Genomic DNA, 22,851 nt, shown 5'->3' with positions numbered 1-22,851 from the left:
TATGTCTGTGGCTGCAGTATGCCTGCCTCTTCCATGTGCCTCTCGGCTGTATTTTCTGCCAGGTAATAAACTGAGATCCTTATATGTTTCCCACCTCTCTGCTCCATGAAGTTCTCCCATACCTTGGAGGTGAATTGGGACCCATTGTTAGAGAGCAATGCTTTCGGCTTACCAATTTCATTGTAGTAGGACTCTAGTTTTGTAATCATAGTCCCACTAGTGGCCTTTTTCATCCCATACATCTTCACATGTTTGGAGAATACAACTGTCAGCAGAATGTACTTTTGCCCACCCCTACTAGTTGGTAAAGGGCTGAACACATCAATTTATAGGAGCTCTTTAGAGTTTTTGGGCAAGATGTTTTGAATTTCCTCTTGACTGGCAACTGTGCTGTGTTTTACTTGCTGGCACCTGTCACAAGGACCTAGTTGCTTTCTCACCCTATGGCCCATGTTATTGAACACCACATAGTCTTGTAGTACCCCTATACATGTTTGTGCCCCACACTGTCCATGGCTCAGATGCACATAATTAATTAGTGACTGGACATGTTCCTCACGCCAGCACAGTTGCCACTCCTCTTTGCTTTCGTTCTTTGTGCGGAACAACACCCCTCTAAATAGTGTAAAATCTCTCCAACTCCTCTTGGCCCTTTGTACCCAGTCTGGTCTTAACTAGCTTCAAAATTGGTTCTGCATTCTGTATTCACCTCATGTCCTTGCATGTGCTCCTAATCCATTTTTTTCCTTCCACATGCCGCATATATATCATCTTAAATTCTGTACTCTCTTCCTCCTCTTCACTGTTCCCCTCACTTCCTCTTGGCAAGTGTGAGAGAGCATCCACAACCACATTTTCAGTGCCCCTAACATACTCTATTTGGTACTGGAACCTTTGTAAGAACATTGCCCACCTAGTGAGCCTCTTATTCAACATGCTACAATCCTGCAAATAACTGAGGACCTTATGGTCAGTGGTCTCATGCCCTTCCAAGTATACCCGGAACTTCATGAACCCCCACACTGCAGCCAACAATCCTTTTCAGATATACCATAGGCTCACTCATGCTTAATCAGCATCCTACGTGCAAATGATATATTATGGTGTTCCATCTTTCCATCAACCAACTTCTTTTGAAATAGAGCAGCACCTATCCCATAATCTGCGCTGTCAGTGGCAAGGTAAAATGGGAGTGACATATCTGAGTAACATAGTACTCTACCATTACTTAAAACTATTCTTGATTTTATTAAAGTCCCTATCACAGTCAGCAGTCCACGTCCATGGTGCATTTTTCTTTAACAATCATGATAGGTTTGGTGAATTAAGGCTTAAATCATCTACAAACTTTCAGCAGAACCCTACCATTCCGAGGTATGATTTCAGTTGCTTGCGATTTCTTCGTTTGGCACACTTTGCTATTGCCTTTATCTTTTCTTCATTGGGTACAGGACCCTCTGATGACAATACATGTCCTAAATATTTTATTTCTGCCTTCACAAACTCACACTTTTTCAATTTCAGAGTCATCCCCCCCCCCCCAATTTCTCAAAGCTGTAAACACGTCTTGCCAACAAACCATAGTGCACTCTCCAAGTTGATGTAGCAATCAGGATATCGTCTACGTAAATTGTCAGTCTTCTCATGAGCTCACTTCCCAGCACATAACTGAGAGCTCTCATGAATACAGATACACATATGCATAGTCCAAAAGGGGCACCTGCCAAAACCCATGTGTCAAATCTATTGTTGTTAATAGTTTTACATTTTTGAACCCTAAAATCAATTCATCCATGTTCTCAGGGTGTTCAGTTTCCCTTACAATTATTTTGATCAACCTCTTAGCATCTAGAATGAAACGCACCAATTTGTCCTTCTTCTTGATAACTATTATTTGGTTACAGTATTCACTTTTGCACTGTTCCATGATTCCCCATTCCAACCTACATTGTAGTTCTCTCCTCTCTCTCTGCCCCTCTTTCTGCCCCCCTTTCTGCCAGTGCTCTAGGGTATGGCCTGACTTTAATGGGTTCACATGGATTCACCCTGAGTGAATACTCAAAATCAGTCACCTTCCCTGTTTTTACTCAATAATTGATATAATTCTGCCTTCTCAACCTCAGAAATCCCCTTCGTACCATTTACTTTACTCCTCTTTTTCTCAACCTCCATCTTATCCATTAAGCACTGTGCTACATGCAAACTAACCACCAATTCTTCATCATTGAGTGCATTTTTGAATTTAACCCTTTTTCTCCCCTCAACAGTGTTTAGTTCCACCATCTGGTCCTTACAATCCACATATGCCTCATATTTACTCAGGAAATCAATCTCCAACACCAGATTCATACTTAAATTTGGGATCACCAAAAATGAGTGACTAAATACTTCAGCTCTAATGTGTGCATCTAGAACTTCCTCCTTTCTCACTGGTTTACTGAAAGTTCCTGTAGCATTTTTAATTCTCACCACTGTGAATGGAAATTCCACAGCTTCCCTGTTCTTAATATGATCATAAAAGCCCTCTGCCACCCCAGTATCCAGCACACCAGTTTCACAGACCCCTGCCACACCAACAGTTATTACTGGCTGCACCTTTTCAATAAAACCATGCTTCAATTCTGTTTTGGACAACAAATCCTCCTCTATCTCATGTATACAATCTTTAGTCATTGTGCACACCTGCTCTTCACTAAAAGATTCAATATCCTTATCCCCTGAAAATATTAAATCAAAGGCCTCTTTAATTCCACAGTTTCCTACACTCAATCACCCTAGCTTTCTAGCAACCGTATATTTTTATTCCTCCCAGGTCTCTGGTATCAACTGCTGGTACAAATTTGCAAAATTAACCATCATCAGCATCATAATCACACTCATCTTTCCCCATCCATTCAGTATTTAGCTCTTCATGCATGGTTATTTGTTGTTCATCATTACACACTATGAAATTTTGGATTTCATCAACATCCTCACCTTACTCACTAATTTTATCATTATTCACAGTATTATTGTCACCTATACCATCTTTTCCCATCAACATATATAAATTGTTCATAGAGTGATTTAACATCTTTATCCCCATTAACTATTTCCTTGTAAGCGTGTTTGAACACTGCACTTTCGCTACATAAATCCCTGATTTGCCTGGCACAGTCGTGCTTGCTTATCTCCCAATCCTCAGCTGCCCACTTCTGAAACCATTTTGCCCTGGCTACCCAACCTTCAGAATCAAAATCACTCTGCCTTATTCTCCCATGCTTCCTCGAAAAAATGTGCCTGCCTAGCTTCTTCACTCATACCATTAGCAACATACATAAACTTACTCGAATCAAGAGAATCCCTCACAGTTTCAACCACAGTATCAGCACCTGCAGCGAGATTCTGCACATTAAAAACTTCACCCATAAGTACTGCTTGTTCATCAGTTACAGGAACTATAGCCTGCTCACTGGTACCTTCCCTATCATACATTAGCAACACATTCTTTCTGCAGCCCTGTGCCACATATCAACATCATGACTATAATGAACCCTCTCTACTATGCTGGAAAAGTTATCTCCATAAGGACACCATTACAGTCTGGCCAATGACTGAGTAGTACTTTGTAGAGCTGGCCATGATGTCTCCTTTGTTTATGCTGCTGAGTCTTCATTGTCCATGTGGCTTCTCGTTGTCTAGGCAATGATTCCTTTGCTGCTCTGGGTCCAAGAAAAGGTGTGGGTTTTTAATTATCAGTGGACTAATGAAATCACGACACAGTATTCCACAGTTTGTTTAAAACAAAAACACATATTTGTTGCCAGAGCTTGAAAACGGATACACTCCACCACGGCCAAAACTCAAGTGGCCGAAAGCCCGTTGATGAGCAAAGATCACCATCATAGCTACAAAGAACATAGAATTTCAGTATCAATTATTGATTGTAACACCTATCCTAATATCATAGTAAGCAAATGCTTTTCAACAGAACTTTAGTGCATTAATATAACAAAATGAGGTCTATTTTTCAGTTCCATTACATGAACCATGACGTCATCTGATACAGGGTCTACTGCCTGCTCACTATTTAATACATTCACATTGCTGGAGCATGTACCTAGTTGTATATCTCCATCTACAACAACATTTGAATCAAGCACTGTGGCCTCCACTTAATTTATACCTCTTACCACTGGTGAAAGTTCCATTGCATTTAACACATTGCTATTTCTGCTGTCATTCACATACACACTCTCAACATCACAGCACACGTTTTCCCGGAGGTTGCACAGCTGATAGATGCTCATCACTTAACATAATTGCCAAGTCAATACTATTTGAATCATTATCCCTCCTAAATTTTTTCTGATATATCCTTGAATTGATCATTTAATTTCATGATTTTTGTCCCCAAAGAACTTTCCATATCCCCTATATAAGTTTTTAATTCAGTTCTGAATTCCCTCATTTGGCTCATTAATGATCTAAGTGTAGCCACTGCACTAGCTTCTGCTTCTTCTCCCTGTCCATGTGGGCTCTGAGGCTCACTCCCACTCCCTGTAGACCAACATCACTAGCTGACTTCTGTATCACAATCTCACTAAATTCAGATTCCATAGGTAAACTGCCTGTGAGATAGAAGATTGATAAATTAGTGCGCCTGCTGCCAACACTTAACTTTGTTGAGACTGCTGGTGCGTGATGACTGTTGCCTGACACTGTCGACTGGCGCGAGGCGAGGCAAGGTGGGGTGGGGCGGTTGGCAGCAGAAGCGGTCCCAGCTGTGGAGTGCAGTGGCGAAGTCAGCACATCGATGTTTGACAGCCAGCAGCCCTTCAACTCCCACTTTTCTGGTCGATGTCAGACTCAGCGTACTGCTTGGCAATCTCCAGCGTGTTTCTCCCAATCTTCTTCACTTTCAAACACAATCCTTATCTGCTTACTGAGCCTGTTCAGTTAAGAAGATCCTGGATGAGCCCCCATAATACGACTGTACTGGGCACTATGCACTGTAAAAATATGCTGAAAATGATGAAAATATTCATGTGGTTTGTGTTGGTGCTGTTCCTCGATTTTTGATAAAAAAAGTTGGTTTAGATTGAATACTTAGCTCGAGTGTCACATGCTATGGCACAAAAAAAATATATATTGGTACACTCAACACTCGGCGTAATTGAGCGACTCAAGAGATGTGGCTGGTCTCAGTGTTTGGCTACGTTTTTTGTCATAGTGTGCCAGCTCCCACGTGTCGTAAACTCGATTTTCTAGCTGGAATAAAAAATAATAAAAAATGCAGGCACATATTGCAGTGAAATTTAAAATATTATGTTACTATTGTTCATTTATATTTTGAACACGTAGTTAATTTCTATTTTCCCACGAATAGTCTTCAATATATTGACTAAACACTTAAAATGCAATCTGAGGTGCTTTTACGTAAGCAACCGTTAATGACAGATGCTACAAAACTTCACTATAAAATTCATATGTCTGATCACAGCAGTCAGCAGTCTGTTCACAATTCACAAAATACAATGTTGTCTGCTGTCCTAAACCACTGTGTTGCACTCAACTTGATCGTTTTTGAACGTCACTACACACTTGTCTCCGATCATGGCTACCAACCCAACACTACCCCCAGATGGGCAGCACATGTGGCTCTTAGCGTTGCTCGAACCCTACTGCCCCAAATATGGTCACCCTATACACCCTCCAAACGATTGCCTAACTGAAAACAATGTTTGACAAAAAAAATTATGAATATTCTAAAACTAAACACAAAAACAAATACGGTACAATGAAAAATATGGAAAATTTCCTGGAATAACAATTTAAAGTCCAAGCTTTTGTATCTGCCACTTTTTTTTTCACAAATAATGTTCTTCCGTGATTTTGCTTTTCCCGGATTTTTTATACTAAACATAAATAAACAAATAAAAATACATAAATAATTATTCACCTACCTCTTTAAACTTTAGAATGCTGCTGCTAGTTTCATGTCTTTAAATTTATTTATTACTGAAAACACAGTTTTCTTTAAATTTATTTATTACTAAATCACACTTTCTCTCTGTCGAGTCCCATATTCTGACCTCTCATTCAAAAATGATACATATTGTGCTAAATTGGCCATGATTGCTCGATGTCAGCTCTACTAGCCGCATCCGTAAACACTTTGCTCATATTAATCGGCTGAAACATTGCTGAGATATTAGCTTTTGAACTTACATAAATTTACAATTTTTATGACAACAATAACTTTTAAGCTGTTATATATTTTTGTGGTATGTCTATATAATTTAGCTTTACATATTTTTCTGTCCATGGGTGCCAATACACACCTCCGTGTCACTCTTAGTTCTGTTTTTATTAATTTTTCTCTGGCATATAAATTCCTCCAAGTGCACAAACACGACCATGTGCTCCCCTGCCGAGCTCCCTCTAGGGTTTTTCCACAACCACGTAACTATAATTACTCTACACATCTAAAACAGGTAATGCTGGAGGGAATATATGAGAATGCATGAACTCCATAGAGATTTAGGGAATGATTAGCACAGGGATTGAACAGAGTTTTTGGATTGACTTCTTGAATTTTTCATTGTATTCCTCCATTTATAGCTGACAGTGAAATGAAATGTCATTTTCTTAACCTTGAGGCTTGCAAACATAATATCCAGCCCATCTTTTGCCAGTTGCTGTTGAATATCTTTTGACTTATCCTCTGCAGTCTTTCCTGACATAGAAAAAAACTAGGAAGAATTCTTGAATTTCCTCAATGTTATCTCCTATATGGACTTGTCTGATTATATGGCTCATTTGGTCAGTACTGCTTCCATCACGAGTGCTGTCAAAAATTATTTGGTATTGAATGCTGTCGAAAATTATTTGGTAATATTTAGCCTTTGTTGTATCCAGCAATGGCTACTATCTTCATTTGGTGTCATTACAAGTCACAACATAATTTTTTAAATAACATAATTTTATGGCAATAAGGTTCAAATTGATTGCACTTGTTGCTATTCTTTAATAGATATGTTTTTCCTTTTGTTAAAGAAATCATCACATAATTTCTCAGTTGTTCAGATCTGTTATTTATGTTTAGCGGCGAAGCTGCCACAGAGAAAGTGGGGTGCACCCCTTTAAGGGGCTGACTATAACTAGATAAAAGTTTATGCGATTTAGGGTGTGTTTAGTGGGAAAAAAATTACAAAACATTTTTATACAATTAGTTCTGGCTTATAAAGTCCAAACGATTGTAATGGTAAACACTGTTGCTCAAATCTAGAAGAGTCTGCTAGTATGTTAGTTCTTCTGGTTCGATTCTCGTATTCATAAAATAAATTATATAACAATTGCTAATCTCAAAAATAATTTTGAAACTATAATACTTTAGTTGAAAAATTAATAAATCATGATGAAGTTCTATACTGCACTTGTGTGTCTACTTCTTAAACTGTACGTACAGTACACCTGTTTAGGTGCAACAAGTGTCAAAAACATTTCATGTAGAATAATGGCATCTAGCAGATAACTTGTTATAATTGTACAGTTTTTAAATTTCATGCAATGCTTCACAAGAATTCTAAAATTCTGGGAACACTTATTGACAAAGGCCACGGCTTAACAATAGGTAGTCATTTATGTTTGTAATTTGCATATGCGTGGGGCCTTGAACTCTAAACTGGCTTTGTTTGGGTATTGAATGAAAAATGGTCTGTTGCTGGGTCGCAAGATTAGAGGCCAGGGGTGGGGTCCCCCCCCCCCCCCCCCCCCCTTTAATCTCCCACTGCTGCAGAATGAATCTACTTGCACAAACGTATGTATTGTGTAAGGATCACAAAGATAAGCTAACAAAACTTAAAAGCTTGTATGAAGCTGAATAAAGCTGTTTTCTTCTTGCTCGATTTACGAGTGGAACAGGAAAGGGAACAACTGGTTATGTAAATGTGATCATAACACTTGAACTACCTCCTGAACGTTAAAGCTTCACCTATCTTTCCAGAGAGGACCATTCAGCATATTGTGTTCTTTCAGATCCAACCTTTGATACCATATTTCAACTACTGTTACACACCTATCCCTTTCTCATTATTGCATTTTGTCCTTGAAACGTGCTAAGTTCTCCCTTAATGATAGTCTTGATCTTTTGCCCATAATGCCCTACACTGGTTCTGACAATTATCTCGTGCAGATTGTTTGCTATCATAGAAGGACGAGGAGTGGTACAGCAATAGCAATAGTGTCGTGATCAATGACCCGTCTCTTATGCATGCGGTATCTCAGCTCCAAGCTGTACTGTTTTGAGTCAGACATTGCATGATGAAAAGACAAAAATTCTTATCATAAGACACTTGCAACTGTGCAGAGAAACACAAGGAGTAGAGCACAGAATTAGAAATGTATATAAAAGGTCCACACACACTCTGGCACTCTATGATATTCAACCTACATAACTACTAGCATAGATCTTTGGAGGACTGTTAACTATGTAACTTACATGACAGTGCAGACACTTATCTGCTATTTACACTTGCTTATACCTCCACAATATTCACATACCTTTAATCTTGGATTATGGTGTATTTCTAGCCAGAAAAGGAAAAAGTGGAGAGATACTTAATCTGAAACATAGAACAGAAAACTCAAGAGCATCTTAAGTTTGTACAAGCTGCCACTTGCTCATGATGGCATTGATGATGTTGGTAATAACACCACTTATCCCACTTCTGCCACCAAATATAACAGTAGGGTTTATACAGGGTGTTTCAAAAATGACCGGTCAATTTCAATTTCGAAAGTTTGTCCGCCTGAAAATGTACTGTTGTCCCAAGCATATTGCAGCAAACGGTGTATTTCTATCGCTGCTCGTTTAGTTTTTATTGCCATTTCAAATATACCGGTCATTTTTGAAACACCCTGTAGTTGTCCATTGTTTCAGAGATGCTTGGCATAAGATTGATAGTGTTAAAGGTGACTTCTCAGTTACTCATCACATTAGGGCAAATGCAGACATGCACCCTCATCTGGTGGGTGCAGCCTATGTATAGGCTAAGATAGCGGACTCCCACTGCTTGCCTGCTACTGGCCGGTGTCATCCACAGCAGCATGGAGTCAGTGTGGCACGATGTCCTGAACTCCCAACTTCGGCATACAAGTGATGGGCTGATGATCACGTCGGTTGTTCGGCAGATTCTGGAGGGTCTAGCAGCATGGCAGCCACCTAGTTACAGTCACTGTCTGAAACATCCCTGATGACTGGCTTGGCAGATGTATATGACTCCCAGAGAGCATTTGTCTATTGCAGAAGGAGAGGAGGGACCTCATATTGTCACATAGAGAATTAAATGCAATGCTGACTCAGCACCACTCTGCATGTCATCTTGGTGCAAGACTGCCCTGTTAAAAATGACCAGATGTTTCATCAGTGGTGGCGGTGCACAATCAATTGACGTAATGTTGCATCGGCACGATGTTGCTGGAGTCTTGCCATAGGTTGGTGTAACATGTCAGTCAGTTCAACTGTTTCATGAAAAATGTGCCTTCGGCATGGTGAATGGATCACTGTGTCCCAAAATTCCTTGGTGCTACAGTATTCTATTTGTACTGTGACAGTTAGTTAATGCACAGTAATCTCAGGTGTGTGTGTGTGTGTGTGTGTGTGTGTGTGTGTGTGTGTGTGTGTGTGTGTGTGTGTGTAAGAATGATTTGTTCATAAGCTTGCACAACTTGTACAATATTTCGGCTCACAACCACTCAGCCATCTTCAGGTGAGTGTTTTGCACTGGAGATTACTAGTGCACATCATTTACTTTATATCAAAAACTGATGCAGACACACATGCGCAAAGTCAGCCACTACATGATTGACCTTTGTCGAGTTTTGCACCCTCTTTCAAATATTGCTCCATCTGTGGCATGCAGACGCATGTGTATGGGTAATGTTACATGCTTACTCTTTTGGAATGCACACTTGCTGAGTTGTAATTCAGATGTCAGAATTAATAAAATTAACTGTTACTAGATGAGTCACTGGTCATAAAATGTATTCTTTCTGAAGAAATTAAAAACGCCATTGAGTCCCACACCTTATCCAGTTGAAAGCCACCATCATGATTAATAATATCTTGGGCTAAACATACTTACACCAATTCCTAATGATTGAATCCTAGAAGGCTCTTATCAAGGCCAATGTGTCCATGGCAGAATAATTCATAGAATGTCCTGTGGAGATGCACTTCTTAGCAATGGTTGACTTACTGTGCAGCAAAAGAAAAGTGGGGCAATCACATTCAATGCATCTTTCACAAACTGTGCACATTGTTTGACCAATGTAAGCTTTGCTCCACTGGCAAGGCATTCTGTAGATTCCAGTCTTCCACAATCACAGATCATAGTTTACCAAACTGAGAAGAGCACAGGTCTTTGTAGGTGGGTGGAAGATTACTTTGACATGAGTTTCCTCGAGATTCTGCCTAATTTCAATGAAATATTGCTGACATACGAGAGGAATGCCCTGGACTTGCACTGCTCCTTCTCCTCTTGATTTTGTGCGGTGTCGGGTTCCTCCTCCTCAAAGCTGTACTGATCTGATGTGGAGAATATCCATTATGTTTGAACACTGATTGTATGTGCTCCAGCTCCTTTGCAAGGCTGCCTGTTTCAGACACATGTGCCTGGTGCACCAACATTTGAAGGATGACCACAGTTTGTGTGATGGGTGGTGGCAGCTAAAAACCTGCAAATGTAGGTCTGTATCTGTGGGCTTATGGTAAATGGAATGCCCCAATGATACATCCACTTCCTGACTGACCAAGTTGTCCAAAACAGGAGGCAGCCATCCTTCTTCATTTTCATTTTAAATTTGATATCCTCATGGATAAATTCAGTTGTTGCTAAAAGGTTACAGTTCTCCTTAACTGTGGGACCACACTGCAAAAGTATCATCCACATATTGCCAGAAGACATTTGGTTTAAGTCAGCTGAATCAAGTGCCCTCTCCTCAAAGTCTTCTGTAAAATAAAAAAAAAAAAAATACCAGGTAGGTAGAGGACTACCCATGGCAACACTGCCAATTTGCTCAAAATATTCAGTGTTGAATGAAAAGAAAGTTGAGGAAAGGGCATGCTGAAATAGAGCTGTTACATCAACTTTGAACTTGCTGCCAATGAGCAACAATGAATCGATGAGATACGCCCTAATGAAAAGCTAGACGACATGAAAGCTTATGAATAAGTTAGATTCATTGAGTCAAAGTAATTTCATTTTATTAACAAAGTCACCGGAGTCACAAATATGATGTGAACACTTCCCCACTTTCTGTTATCTGTGAACAGTATGCCAGTCTAGTAATGAAAATTATCTTGCCTTCAGTTCAATAGAAAGCAGTTATTTTCATGTGGAACTAAAATGGCAGTTCACATAAAAAGTTTTGTCATTTCTTTGACAACCATCTGAAATTATATTGAAACCAGTAGAAGCATGTTGAAGCTTACATGAGGAGAAAGATCTTTTGATGCCATCACAAGAGGATGGCAAGCAGTTATAATTGGATAAATAATGCAGGAGAGATTGCAGAAGAATCTTAAGATTTACTGTTTGTTTATCGTGCACACTTTTTTTGGGGTAATGTTTTAAATTATGAATTGTCAACTCAATACTTAAAATTTCTTTACAGATACAATTGAAGGCAATATAGAAAATGTCCATGGTAATGTAGAGGGTGGACGAACAGAACTGCAGAAGGCTGAAGGATATCAGGTAGATAATCATTATAGTCATAACAGAAATTTGTTGCTTGAAATTTGTATTGTCTACAATTATTTCTCTAATAGAATTCAATTTTCTTTTTCCTAGGCAAAATACCGCAGAAAAATATGTGTGCTGGTCTTTATAGCATTGGTTATCAGCATCATATTGGCAGTTGTTATCGCTGTAGAAGTCAAGTCAAAGTAATGCTCTCAGATAACTGTATTTTTAATGAATGAATTTGCTAGGAAACAATAATGTTATGCGAGTGGCATGCATTTTGAAAGTTGTATGTTTATAACATGAGAATAGTTTGTAACATAGTGATTATAAGGTTTTTAAATACTTTTTACTTCTATTCTAAATATTGTTCTTTGTTTATATAGCATCATACTGCTTTGTTAAAGATTGTGCCAAGCTTGAGCATCCAAAAGACTGTATATAGAGAAAACACACACACACACACACACACACACACACACACACACACACACACACACACACACGCGAAAAAGTACGTTTTTGTCTAAAGCCATTTACTGTGAGAGTGTGCATAGTGTATTAAAGTATGTATTCCATGAAAAACATTTTATATTGAAAATATTATCAAAATAAATTAAGTATTGGTATACTGTTTATGATTCCATCTTATTTCATTTGAATACTTTCAATCTATAACTGTCTATTGTGCTGCATGGGCTCTTGTTCGACTGACAAATGGACTTAGACAAATAATAGGATAAGGTGGTTTTATTTGCCCACAAATATGGGTGTTGCCGAGGTGGTGAACATAACACCTTCATATTACATAATTCCATTATATCACTTAGTATAAAATAACTTACTATAAAACTACATTTATCATTTTCCTGTCATCCATAATCTTTACTGTTTTGCTGCTGTTGGGCAAGGTATTTAAATTTAATGATACTTCCTGGGAATTGTCTGAGGATATATCCTGGTAACATGTTCCAGTCCTTTATTCTATTACCAACATAACAGAATTTACGTTGTTATTGTTCCATGATTTTACACTTTCGTCCTGATGGTCCTTTGTTGCCTTATGTACTTCAACAGTGACATGTATTTGTCCTATGTCTTCAAATGCATCCTCATCACGTATGTTTGGTAAAAGCCCTCAACTCTAGCTTTTACCATTCATAGAAAAAACCACATACTTGGATAGATAAAAAATATACTCATGAAGCAGCCGCAAGAGAACACACAGAGGTATTAAAGTTTGCAAGCTTCCGAATCCATTGGCTTCTTCTTTTGGCAGAAGGGCTGAAGGGGAAGAAAGAGGGGTGATGAAAAAGGATTGGTGAGTTTTAGGAAGAGGGGCTGAATTCAGAAAAGTTACCCAGAAGTGCTTGTTTTTCCCATGCGCCGTTTGAGAGTTGAACGGTAGAGAGACAGCTTGAAGGTGGTTCATTGAACCCTCTGCCAGGCACTTAATTGTGAATAACAGCATAATCACATAGATGTAGATGTAGAACCCTGGGTCAGGGGAGATGTTCTGGATGGGATGAGAAGAAAAGACTGATTGTTGTGGGCTGCACTGGACAAGATTTGAGAACTTGAGACCTTAAAGGTAGCCAACAAGACAGAGATTACTGCCAAGACAGAGATTACTGCCAAAACATTATGCTTTAGTTAATAAGAGAAGAAAGCAAAATGCATTGTATTTGATAGAGGTGGCAAAAAATAAACAAACCAGAAAATGAAAGATATAAAAAGCTAAAAGGGAGTCAAGAAAGGAATAGTTACTGTCAGGAAATGCTGAGACTGAAGAAATTAACATATTTTAAGACCAGATAGGTGACGAGAACCAAGGCCATGTAGTGCCAGTTCCTGTCTGCGGAGCTCTGAGAAACTGGTATCTGGGGAAGATGGCTGTCATGTTGTAGGACAAGCTATGCAATAGGATATTGTGTATTTCTAGTATACAGGTTCTGCCTACGCCCATTCATCTTAACTGATAACTTGATGGTAGCCATGCCGATGTAAAAGGCTGAACAGTGTTTACATAACAGCTGGTATGCGACGTGTCAGTTCACAAGTGGCTCTCCTTTTGATAGCATATGTTTGCCAGTTACAGGGCTGGCATGGGTGGTGGTAGGAGAGTGCATGGGGCAAGTCTTACAGCAGGAATGGTCACAGAGGCAGGAGCCATATGGTAGGAAGATGGGTGCAGAAGGAGCATATGGTCTGCCAGACTTCACTTCAAAAAACTGCCCCACCTTCTCCTAAACTGTCTCAACAATGATGTTTCTCTTCCTGCCCATCTGCAGTTCACTGAACAGTCACTCCATCCACCACTGCTCCTCACCTACAAACCAAGCTTGGCCAACCTCCTTAACCTCTGCCTCCCAGACCAAGGAATACTCATTATACCAGAACGAGCCACAACAGTATAGTGCCCTCCACTTCTCACATAGGTCTCTTTCTATAACCTGTCGTTGAATCCTACCTTGAACAATTCCGATCGTGATCCATACTTAATCCACCGCCACTACCTCAAAATTATCCCTTGCTAGTCTTCCTCATCCATCATTGCTTCACAATCTTCCTCAGGTCCTTACAACATGACCCTAAACTGTCTGCTGCAGAACTCCACACTCTTCGTTCCCTGAAAGCTGATGACTTCATCATTATCATCCCAACGGACAAAGGGCCTAGCACTGTGGTACGTAACTAACTGGAGGATGTAAACGGAAGTCTACACCAGCTGTGTGACACCTCTACATACAGCATGTGCCATCAAGATCCCTTCACTGTGATTCAAACTGACCTGCAGTCCCTCATAAAAACCGTAGGCCCTTTACAAGAATTTCTTACACCTCCACCTTTAACCTTCTGCATAAGATTCACAAACACAGTCACCCTGGCTGTCTCATCATTGCTTCAAAGCAACCACCGAACATATATATGCCTTAGTTGATCAACACATGCAATCCTTAGTACAAATAATTCCCTCCTATATTAAAGACACCAAGCATTTCCTAGACCATCTGAAATCTCTGCCTGTTCCACTCCCACCGCACAACTTGCTTGTCACTATTGATTACCTCTCACTGTACCAGCATCCCCCGTATACCTGGTATGTCTGCTGCTGAACATTTCTTCAGTCAACGTCCACCTGATTCCAAACCTATGACAACCTTCCTGCTCACCTTAACCGACTTTATACTTATCAACAACTACTCTACCTTTGAGTGGCAGACATACAAACAGATCAGAGGCATAGCCATGGGAACCAGCGTGGCTCCTTCCTGCGCCTGGCTGACCTGACCTATTAAAATTCCTGGAATCTCTAAATACCTTCTCCATATTAAATTTCACATGGTCCTATTCCAAATACCATGCCACTTTCCTGGACAGGTTTCTCATCTTCACCGAAGGTCAGCTACAAACATCTGCTCACATTAAACAAGCAACAGTACTTACATTTAACAGTTGCCATCATTTCCATGTCAAACATTCCATCCTATACAACCTTGATATTTGTGGCAAATGTATTTGTGCAGATGCAGTCAGCAGACTCTTTACAACAAAACACAACCATTCTCACTTCATCCTTCACTGGACGTAGTTTCCTTACCAGCCTAGTTCAAAAGCAGATTTCCTGGAAGACCACATCCAATGTTAGTACTGCTGATCCCTCTGAGAAACAACTTGGGAGTACACCAGGTGTCACTTAGTGTTCTCTTGGTCTTGAATGAATTTATCAGCTGCTTCAACAAGGCTGTTAGTTCTCAAAATCATGCCTTGAAATTAGACCCATTCTTTCTGACATTTTGCACACACCTAGAATAGCTTTTTGTCACCCTCTCAATGTCAACCGTATCCTTGTCAGACAATATGCTTCTACATCCATTTCCCTACCCAATGGCTCCTACCCCTGTAAACATAACAGCTGTAAGATTTGCAATATGCACCAGTCTGCCACCACCTAAACTAGTCCTGCAACTAGCATATATAATATCAAAGAGAGAGCCTCTTGTGAAATGACAAATGTCATATACCAGCTATTACATAACATTGTTTAGCCTTTTACATTGGCTTGACTACCACCAAATTATCAGTTAGGATGAATGGGCGTTGGCAGAGGGTGTGTTCTGGCAATGCACAATATCCTGTTGCAGACTATGTTCTGCAACATGACAGTCATGACTTCGGTGCCTGTTTCACCAGACATGCCATCTGGATTCTTCTGAAGATGGCAATTTCTCAGAACTCCACTAATTGGAACTGGCTCTACAACATGTCCTTGGTTCTTGCCACCCACCTGGTCTTAATTACATTTATTTCTTCACAGTATCGATTACTTTCTGCACTCCCAGTTAGTGTTCTATATCTTTTATTTTTTAGCCCCCCCTTGTACCTGTATCACGTACAATGCACTTAGCTTCCCACTCTTAACAACTCTTGCACGATTTTTTGTTAGTAATCTCTGTCTTGCTTATTACCCTATCTTTCACCTTTAAGCTCTCAGGTTTTCAAATCTGGTCTGGTGCAGTATGCAACAATGGGTCTTTACTTCTCACCCCATCCAGTAAGTCTTCCTCGACCCATGATGATGGGTAACTTTTCCGAACTCTACCCCTTTCCCTAAACCTAAACAGTGCTTTTTCTTCATCCCTCTTCCTTCCTCTTCAACTCTTCTGCTAGGAGGAGAAAAACTTGCAAACTTTAACACAATCATATGTGTGTTCTCCTGCTCCTGCTTGGAGTAAATTTTTTATCTGTTCAGTTACATTATATCTTGCTCTTCTTTGTGAGAGATTTTTCCCATTTCAATTTCTTAGTCATTTCAGTGACACTACTTGTTCTGCAATAGACTCCCATTATATACTTTGCTGTCCTCTGACTTGACAGGTCCCTCTGCTGGGGATCCCATCTGTGCACAGCATATGGCAGGTGGGCTTTCTCCTTTGTACCTCTGCTACATCTACACCTATATACTCTGCGAACCACGGTGAGGTGTATGGCATAGGTATTTATGGCGGAGGTATTCCCATTGTCCCCGTTATTAGGAATTCTTCTTGTTCCATTCACAGATTGAGCGTTGGAAGAATGATTGTTTGAATTCATCTGCGCATGCTGTAATTATTCTCATCTTATCCTCATGATCCCTGTGTGAGCGATACATAGGGTGTTGTTGTATATCCCTAGAGTAATCATTTAAAGCCAGTTTTTGACACTTTGTTAACAGACTTTCCTGGGATAGTTTACACCTGTCTTCAAGAGTCGGCCAGTTCAGTTCCATCAGTATCTCTGTGACATTCTTCCATGGATTAAACAAACCTGTGATCATTCATGCTGCCATTCTCTGTATATGTTCAGTATCCCCTGTTAGTCCTATCTGGCGTTGGTCCCACACACTTGATCAATAATATTCTAGGGTGGGTCGCATGAGTGATCTGTAAGCAATCTGTTTTGGGGACTGATTGCACTTCCCTAGTATTCTGCCAATAAACCAAAGTCTACCACCTGCTTTACCCACTTCTGAGCCTATGTGATGATTCCATTTCATATCTGTACAAAGTGTTACACCCAAGTATTTGTATGAGGTGACCAATTCCAACAATGACGGGTTGACATTATAATCATAGGATTCTAAGTTTTTTCATTTTGTGAAGTGCAAAATTTTATATTTCTGAACATTCAGGCCAAGTTGCTAATCTCTGTACCATGTTGAAATCTTATCAAGATCTGACAATATTTATGCAGCTTGTCTGCAAGGTCATTAATATAGAACATGAACAGCAAGAGTCCCAACAGAAGTTACTTCTACAGCTGACAATTACTCTCCATCCAAGATAACATACTGTGTCCTCACTACCAAAAAAAGTCAGTCCAATTACAAATTTCACTTGCTACCCCACAGGATTGAACTTTTGACAATAAATGTAGGTGCAGTACTGAGTCGTATGCTTTTTGGGAATCAAGAAACGCTGCATCTACCTTGTTGCCTTGATCCAAAGCTTTCAGTATGTCATGGGAGAAAAGTGTGTGTAGTGTTTCACATGAGCAGTGTTTTCGAAAACCACGCTGGTTGGTGTTGAGGAGTTCATTCTGTTTAAGACACCTCATTATGTTTGAGCTGAAATGATGATCTAAGATTCTACAACAAACCTATGTCAAGGATACTGGATGCTAGTTTTGTAGATCACTTCTACAACCCCCTTGTTGTAGTTGGGTGTGACCTGTGCCTTTTTCCAAGAACTGGGCATGCCCCCCCCCCCCCCCCCCCCCCCCCTCCCGAGGGATCTACTACAGAAGGGGCTAACTCACTCGCAAATTCAGTATAAAATCTGATAGGGATCTCATCAGGGCCTGGAGATTTGTCCAATTTTAATGACTTCAGCTGTTTTTCAACAGCACTGACAGTAATATTTATTTCATTCATCTTTTCAGTGGTACGAGGATTAAATTGGGACAATTATCCTGGGTTTTCTCTTGTAAAGGAACGTTTGAAAGTGGAGTTTAGCATTTCAACTTTTGCTTTGCTGCCCTCAATTTCAGTTACTGTCACATTCGCTAGGGATTGGACACTAATTTTAGTGCCACTAATAGCCTATACATGCGACCAGAATTTCTGCGGGTTCTGTGAAACATCATTTGACAACATTTTTCTATGTTAATCATTGAAGGCATCATGCATTGCTATCTTGAAAGCCAAACACATTTCATTCAGCATCTCTCTATGTATAGCCCAACACTTTGTTTTACATCTATTGTGCAGTAATCTCTGTTTCTTTATACTGGCTGTATACCATGGAGGTTGTAACCTCCCCCTCACTTATCGACCTTAATGACAGTGAAAAATTAAACTGCGTGCACTTAATGGAAATTTGGGAAAAGCAATCGTTACCAAAGCTAATTTGTTGGTAATAGAGGGAGGAAAGGGTTACATCTAAATGAAAGGAAAAATGCAAATGAAATTGGTGGAAATTAATTTTGAGAAAAGGGTAAAATTAATAAAGAAAGTAAATGTGCGGTCGTCATGTTAACAATTAATTGGTGTTAATTAGATATTTGAGATTTGGGGAAAATTACGGCCGCCAGTCCTATGGACAACTACTATAATAACTGAAAAAGAAAGGTTATTGCACATATAATTAACACTAAAAGTGTGGCAACTGAAGGTTGACATGTGTTGTGTGAAAACTGAAAGTTTGTCAGAAGTAATAAATTTCGCTACACTCTGACTTAATTTAGCAAAAGAATTACTAAAATCGGAAAATTGAAAGTTAATTTAGTGACTGAAATTAATAGTGAGATTTGTTACTGAAGCACTACGAAATTCAGTAAAATAAAGTTAGTCTTGGGCTACCTCAACAATCATTTCAAAAGCTACTTGAATCTACGCAATTTAGAAATAAGAGATTTAACTTTGAACTTCAATTAAATGATTCTGGACAATTAACAATAGTAACATTTAGTACGTACCAAGCTCAGCTGCAGTCACAGGTAAGCTAAAATATGCTAACAAAACTCACACTCTTAATTTGTGCTTGTGTAATCTAAATATTGTAGCCAGCTATGAATGCCTTAACTGAACTTTGAAATTAAAGTAGTGAAATGGAATGATATTACTTTAATGCTGGCGTCTGAATTTCAACGACACTCGGGTTCATTTTGGAAAAAGGAAGGGACCCTACTTGGTAATGCAATTGGGACAATGAGCAACAAAGGTTCATGCTAAGTTGCTGTAATTTTGTGATGCAACAATCTTAAAAGCTATGGTCTGCCATACAGTTCTAAAACTTTACGTGCTTCCAGCCTTCCTTGTTGGTTGATTGAAGGTTTTGAAGTCGTCGGTCGAGGAGGTGGCGACATTCACTCATTGTCGGCCGTCCCTGTTGCAGAAGCTGGATGTTGGCGCGCCTTCTTCTCGACACTGTCACCAGGCAAAACTTCCCTTCTGCGACACCGTGTCAGAAACTATCATAGCAAGTCGAGCGCAATTACATGCTACCAAACCTGAAAGTGCGGCAACTCACGGGAGTGTCACACAACACACCTGCTCCACTGCACTACTCCAGCCCGACTCTGCTCTGCCCACGCTCCATACGACAGAGTTAAACACTACCAAAGTTCCTAAACACTTTGGTTCTCCACACAACCTATCGATGTATTTGTTCGTTCGATAGCATAGTTTTCCCTAGGCAAGGCCCAGTGTAAAAATACAAATAATATTTACAAAACAAACCAATTATACATCAACATAAATGCATAAATATATATATATACAAATAGTAAAACAATTACAGTATATAAAGACACACAAATGTAATATCTTGAGGTAACAAAACAAGGAAAAAAATTATAGTACAATAGATGGAAATAGGATGATACACATTTCCGGCATTACAAGGTTCCCTCCAATTATGAGCTGTTCTACTGGGTACATGTCTGTCCAGTGTGTGGTCAACTATTCTTTTAAACTTGAACCAGAGTTCCTGTACTTGCTTGTGACTTGTGCTGAAAGTTTAAAGTTCCTCATTGTGATATGACACTACTGATTTTTTTATCTAGTTTATTGAACATGCATATCTTTCTGCTTGTTCTAGTTGTCCTTTGTACTTTGGTAATTATTGTTGCCACAACCATGTCGTGGGCACTGATACAGTTTCGATGTGGACATCCTCAAAGAGGTCAGAACTCACATTAACATGTGCCGAGACTTACATGCCTCACATATTGCCTCACTAATGTAGTCTCCAGTGTAATTTCACTGCACTCTGTGTCACACATACGAGGGTGGTTTGGAAAGTTCTCAGAATCATCACGATAGATCAGCACTAGCATAACAAGTTGTTCATGTGATATTCATTGGACTGTTGCCTGTAAACATGTGCCATGTCAGTGCTCTTGGAAGAGAGCTGTGGTGGTGATGTGGCTCTGTTGTTGTTCCCACGTAGTGATTTGCGAAGATGGAAAAAATTGAGTTCCGAACAGTGATTAAATATTTCATAAAGAAAGGTATGAAAGCAAAGGACATTCATGTCAATTTCCAGAATACACTAGGGGACTCTTGTCCCTTCATATTCAACTGTTGCCAAGTGGACAAATGAATTTAAATTTGGTCGGGAGAGCTTCGATGATGACCCACACAGTGGTCTGCCAAGATGTGTCACTACTCCTGAAATCAATGCAAAAGTGCACAAAATGGTCATGTAGGATCACTGATTAAAGTGTGTGAAATTGCTCATGCTTGCCAGATGTCATCTGCAAGGGTATATCACATTTTAACTGAAGAATTAGAAATGAAAAAAATTATCTGCAAGATGGATGCCACGTCTCTTGACCCGCGCCCACACACATGTGCCGTCACCATGGCAAAATTACACGAACTAAGGTATGAGTTGTTGCCACTGGCAAAATTACACGAACTAAGGTATGAGTTGTTGCCACACACACCTTATTCACCTCATATGGCTCTGTCAAACTTCCATCTCCTCCCAAAACTGAAAATTTTTCTTGGTGGATGAAGATTCACTTCAAACGAAGAATTGATAGCCGGAGTTGACAACTATTTTGCAGGCCTGGAGGAAACCAGTTTTCAAGATGTGATCAAAGCACTGGAACATTGTTGGATCAAGTGCGATAATCTACAAGGAGACTACGTTGAAAAATAAAAAAAAGTTTCAGTGATGTAAGTACTTTTTTTCTATTCTGTTCCGAGAACTTTTCAAACAACTCTTGTAGGTAACAGCATTGTTGGTACTGTGATGTCAGTTCCCAGCATGTAATCACACCTTATAGCATTCCTGCTATTTGAGAACGTGTTTATACTTCTGTGCTTTTGTCAACATCCCATTTCTGTGGATCCAGTTTTTTATGACTTGTAGGTCTTTCTGTAGAATCTCACAGGCTTTGAAGTTTTCTAGTTCTTTGCACAGTGAATAAGAGAGAAGAAGTGCACTGTCTCCTCACACTTTAACGCACATAGCATAGGACAGGCAGCGTGCCTATGAAGTATGAGCAGGCCTTTCACTTTAGGCACACCTTGGCATTACTCTGCTTTATTGGATGGTGTGGTTTGTGTCCTTATTTTGTGTGTTTGCATTCAGTATTGTGTGTGAACATTGAGGAGTTGAAGTGTGTGATTCTAAAATGGTGTGAAGGCTTCTAGTTATTCATTCTAGGAACTATAATAGACAAACATTTGGCATGGGCAAGCACGTAGATGCACTGTGTAAAAAGATAAACAAACAGATCTTCATCATGCATAAAACACCTAAGACTGTGGATGATAAAGTCCTCAGATCAATGTATTACGGATTTGTCTTCCCACATTTGTCTTATTCATTTCATATATGGGGAAGTGCACAAGCTGGCTACCTAAAAAGAATATTCACAATTCAGAAAAGGGCAGTGAGATGCATTGCAAAAATACCACCAAGGCAGACCTGTAGACAAGCTTTTGTACACTATAATAGTATGACAGTATATTCACTGTACATATACCAAAGCATAATGGCACTAAGGTCAAGTGATAAACACCTCCTAAATAAAGATGTACACAAACACGGCACAAGAGGAAATGAAAATTACTACATGATAAACAGAAATCTAAAACTGTCTACGACTGCCCCAGAAGAAGCAGGCAAAAGGTTTTTTAATAAACTCCCCAAAATCATTAAAAAAGAAACAGACCTAAAATGTTTTAAAAATCATTTGAAACTATATCTCACAGAGAAATGTATATACAGTTTGAGTGAATACTAAGATGGTGTTTAAATATGTTATATCATTACTGAAATGTACCTTTAAAAATTATCATTTCTGTATGTTGTTTGGATTTGTGTGTACATATAATGTGAAACATGTAATACCTTTGTATAATTATGGACTATTTCTGTTTAATTATTTGTTCCATTTATATATAATGAAATCAAGTTTGATGTTAATAGCCTATTGTATGACACACCCAATACTCTCAGCTGGTTTTTCAGCTGGAGTCCATGGGCAAAGAATAAATAAATAAATAAATATTCATATGAGAAGTGGCAGAAAACATGTCCACTTATTAAGTTCCAGCCTACTGATCCAGATATAGAGACAGTAAAGATAAACATTTTTTTAGACCTCCAAAATATGAATTAGTTTA

At 39.4% G+C, this 22,851-nt stretch overlaps 1 protein-coding gene across 1 annotated transcript in view; it reads left to right on the top strand.

The window, feature by feature from the left end:
* Positions 1–12,365, top strand: part of LOC126473370 (syntaxin-7) — an 88,541-nt gene extending 76,176 nt beyond the window's left edge. The window contains exons 5-6 of the mRNA XM_050100378.1: positions 11,659–11,741; positions 11,838–12,365. Coding sequence (XP_049956335.1) covers positions 11,659–11,741; positions 11,838–11,936 — 182 coding nt within the window. The 3' untranslated portion in view covers positions 11,937–12,365. The remainder of the gene's footprint in view (positions 1–11,658; positions 11,742–11,837) is intronic.
* Positions 12,366–22,851: the final 10,486 nt, after the last annotated feature.

The sequence above is a fragment of the Schistocerca serialis genome, chromosome 4, assembly GCF_023864345.2.
Source record: "Schistocerca serialis cubense isolate TAMUIC-IGC-003099 chromosome 4, iqSchSeri2.2, whole genome shotgun sequence".
In the NCBI taxonomy this organism is placed as follows: Eukaryota; Metazoa; Arthropoda; class Insecta; order Orthoptera; family Acrididae; genus Schistocerca; species Schistocerca serialis.
The sequence above is the reverse complement of the archived record's forward strand: the minus strand, read 5'-3'. Positions and strand labels throughout refer to the sequence as shown.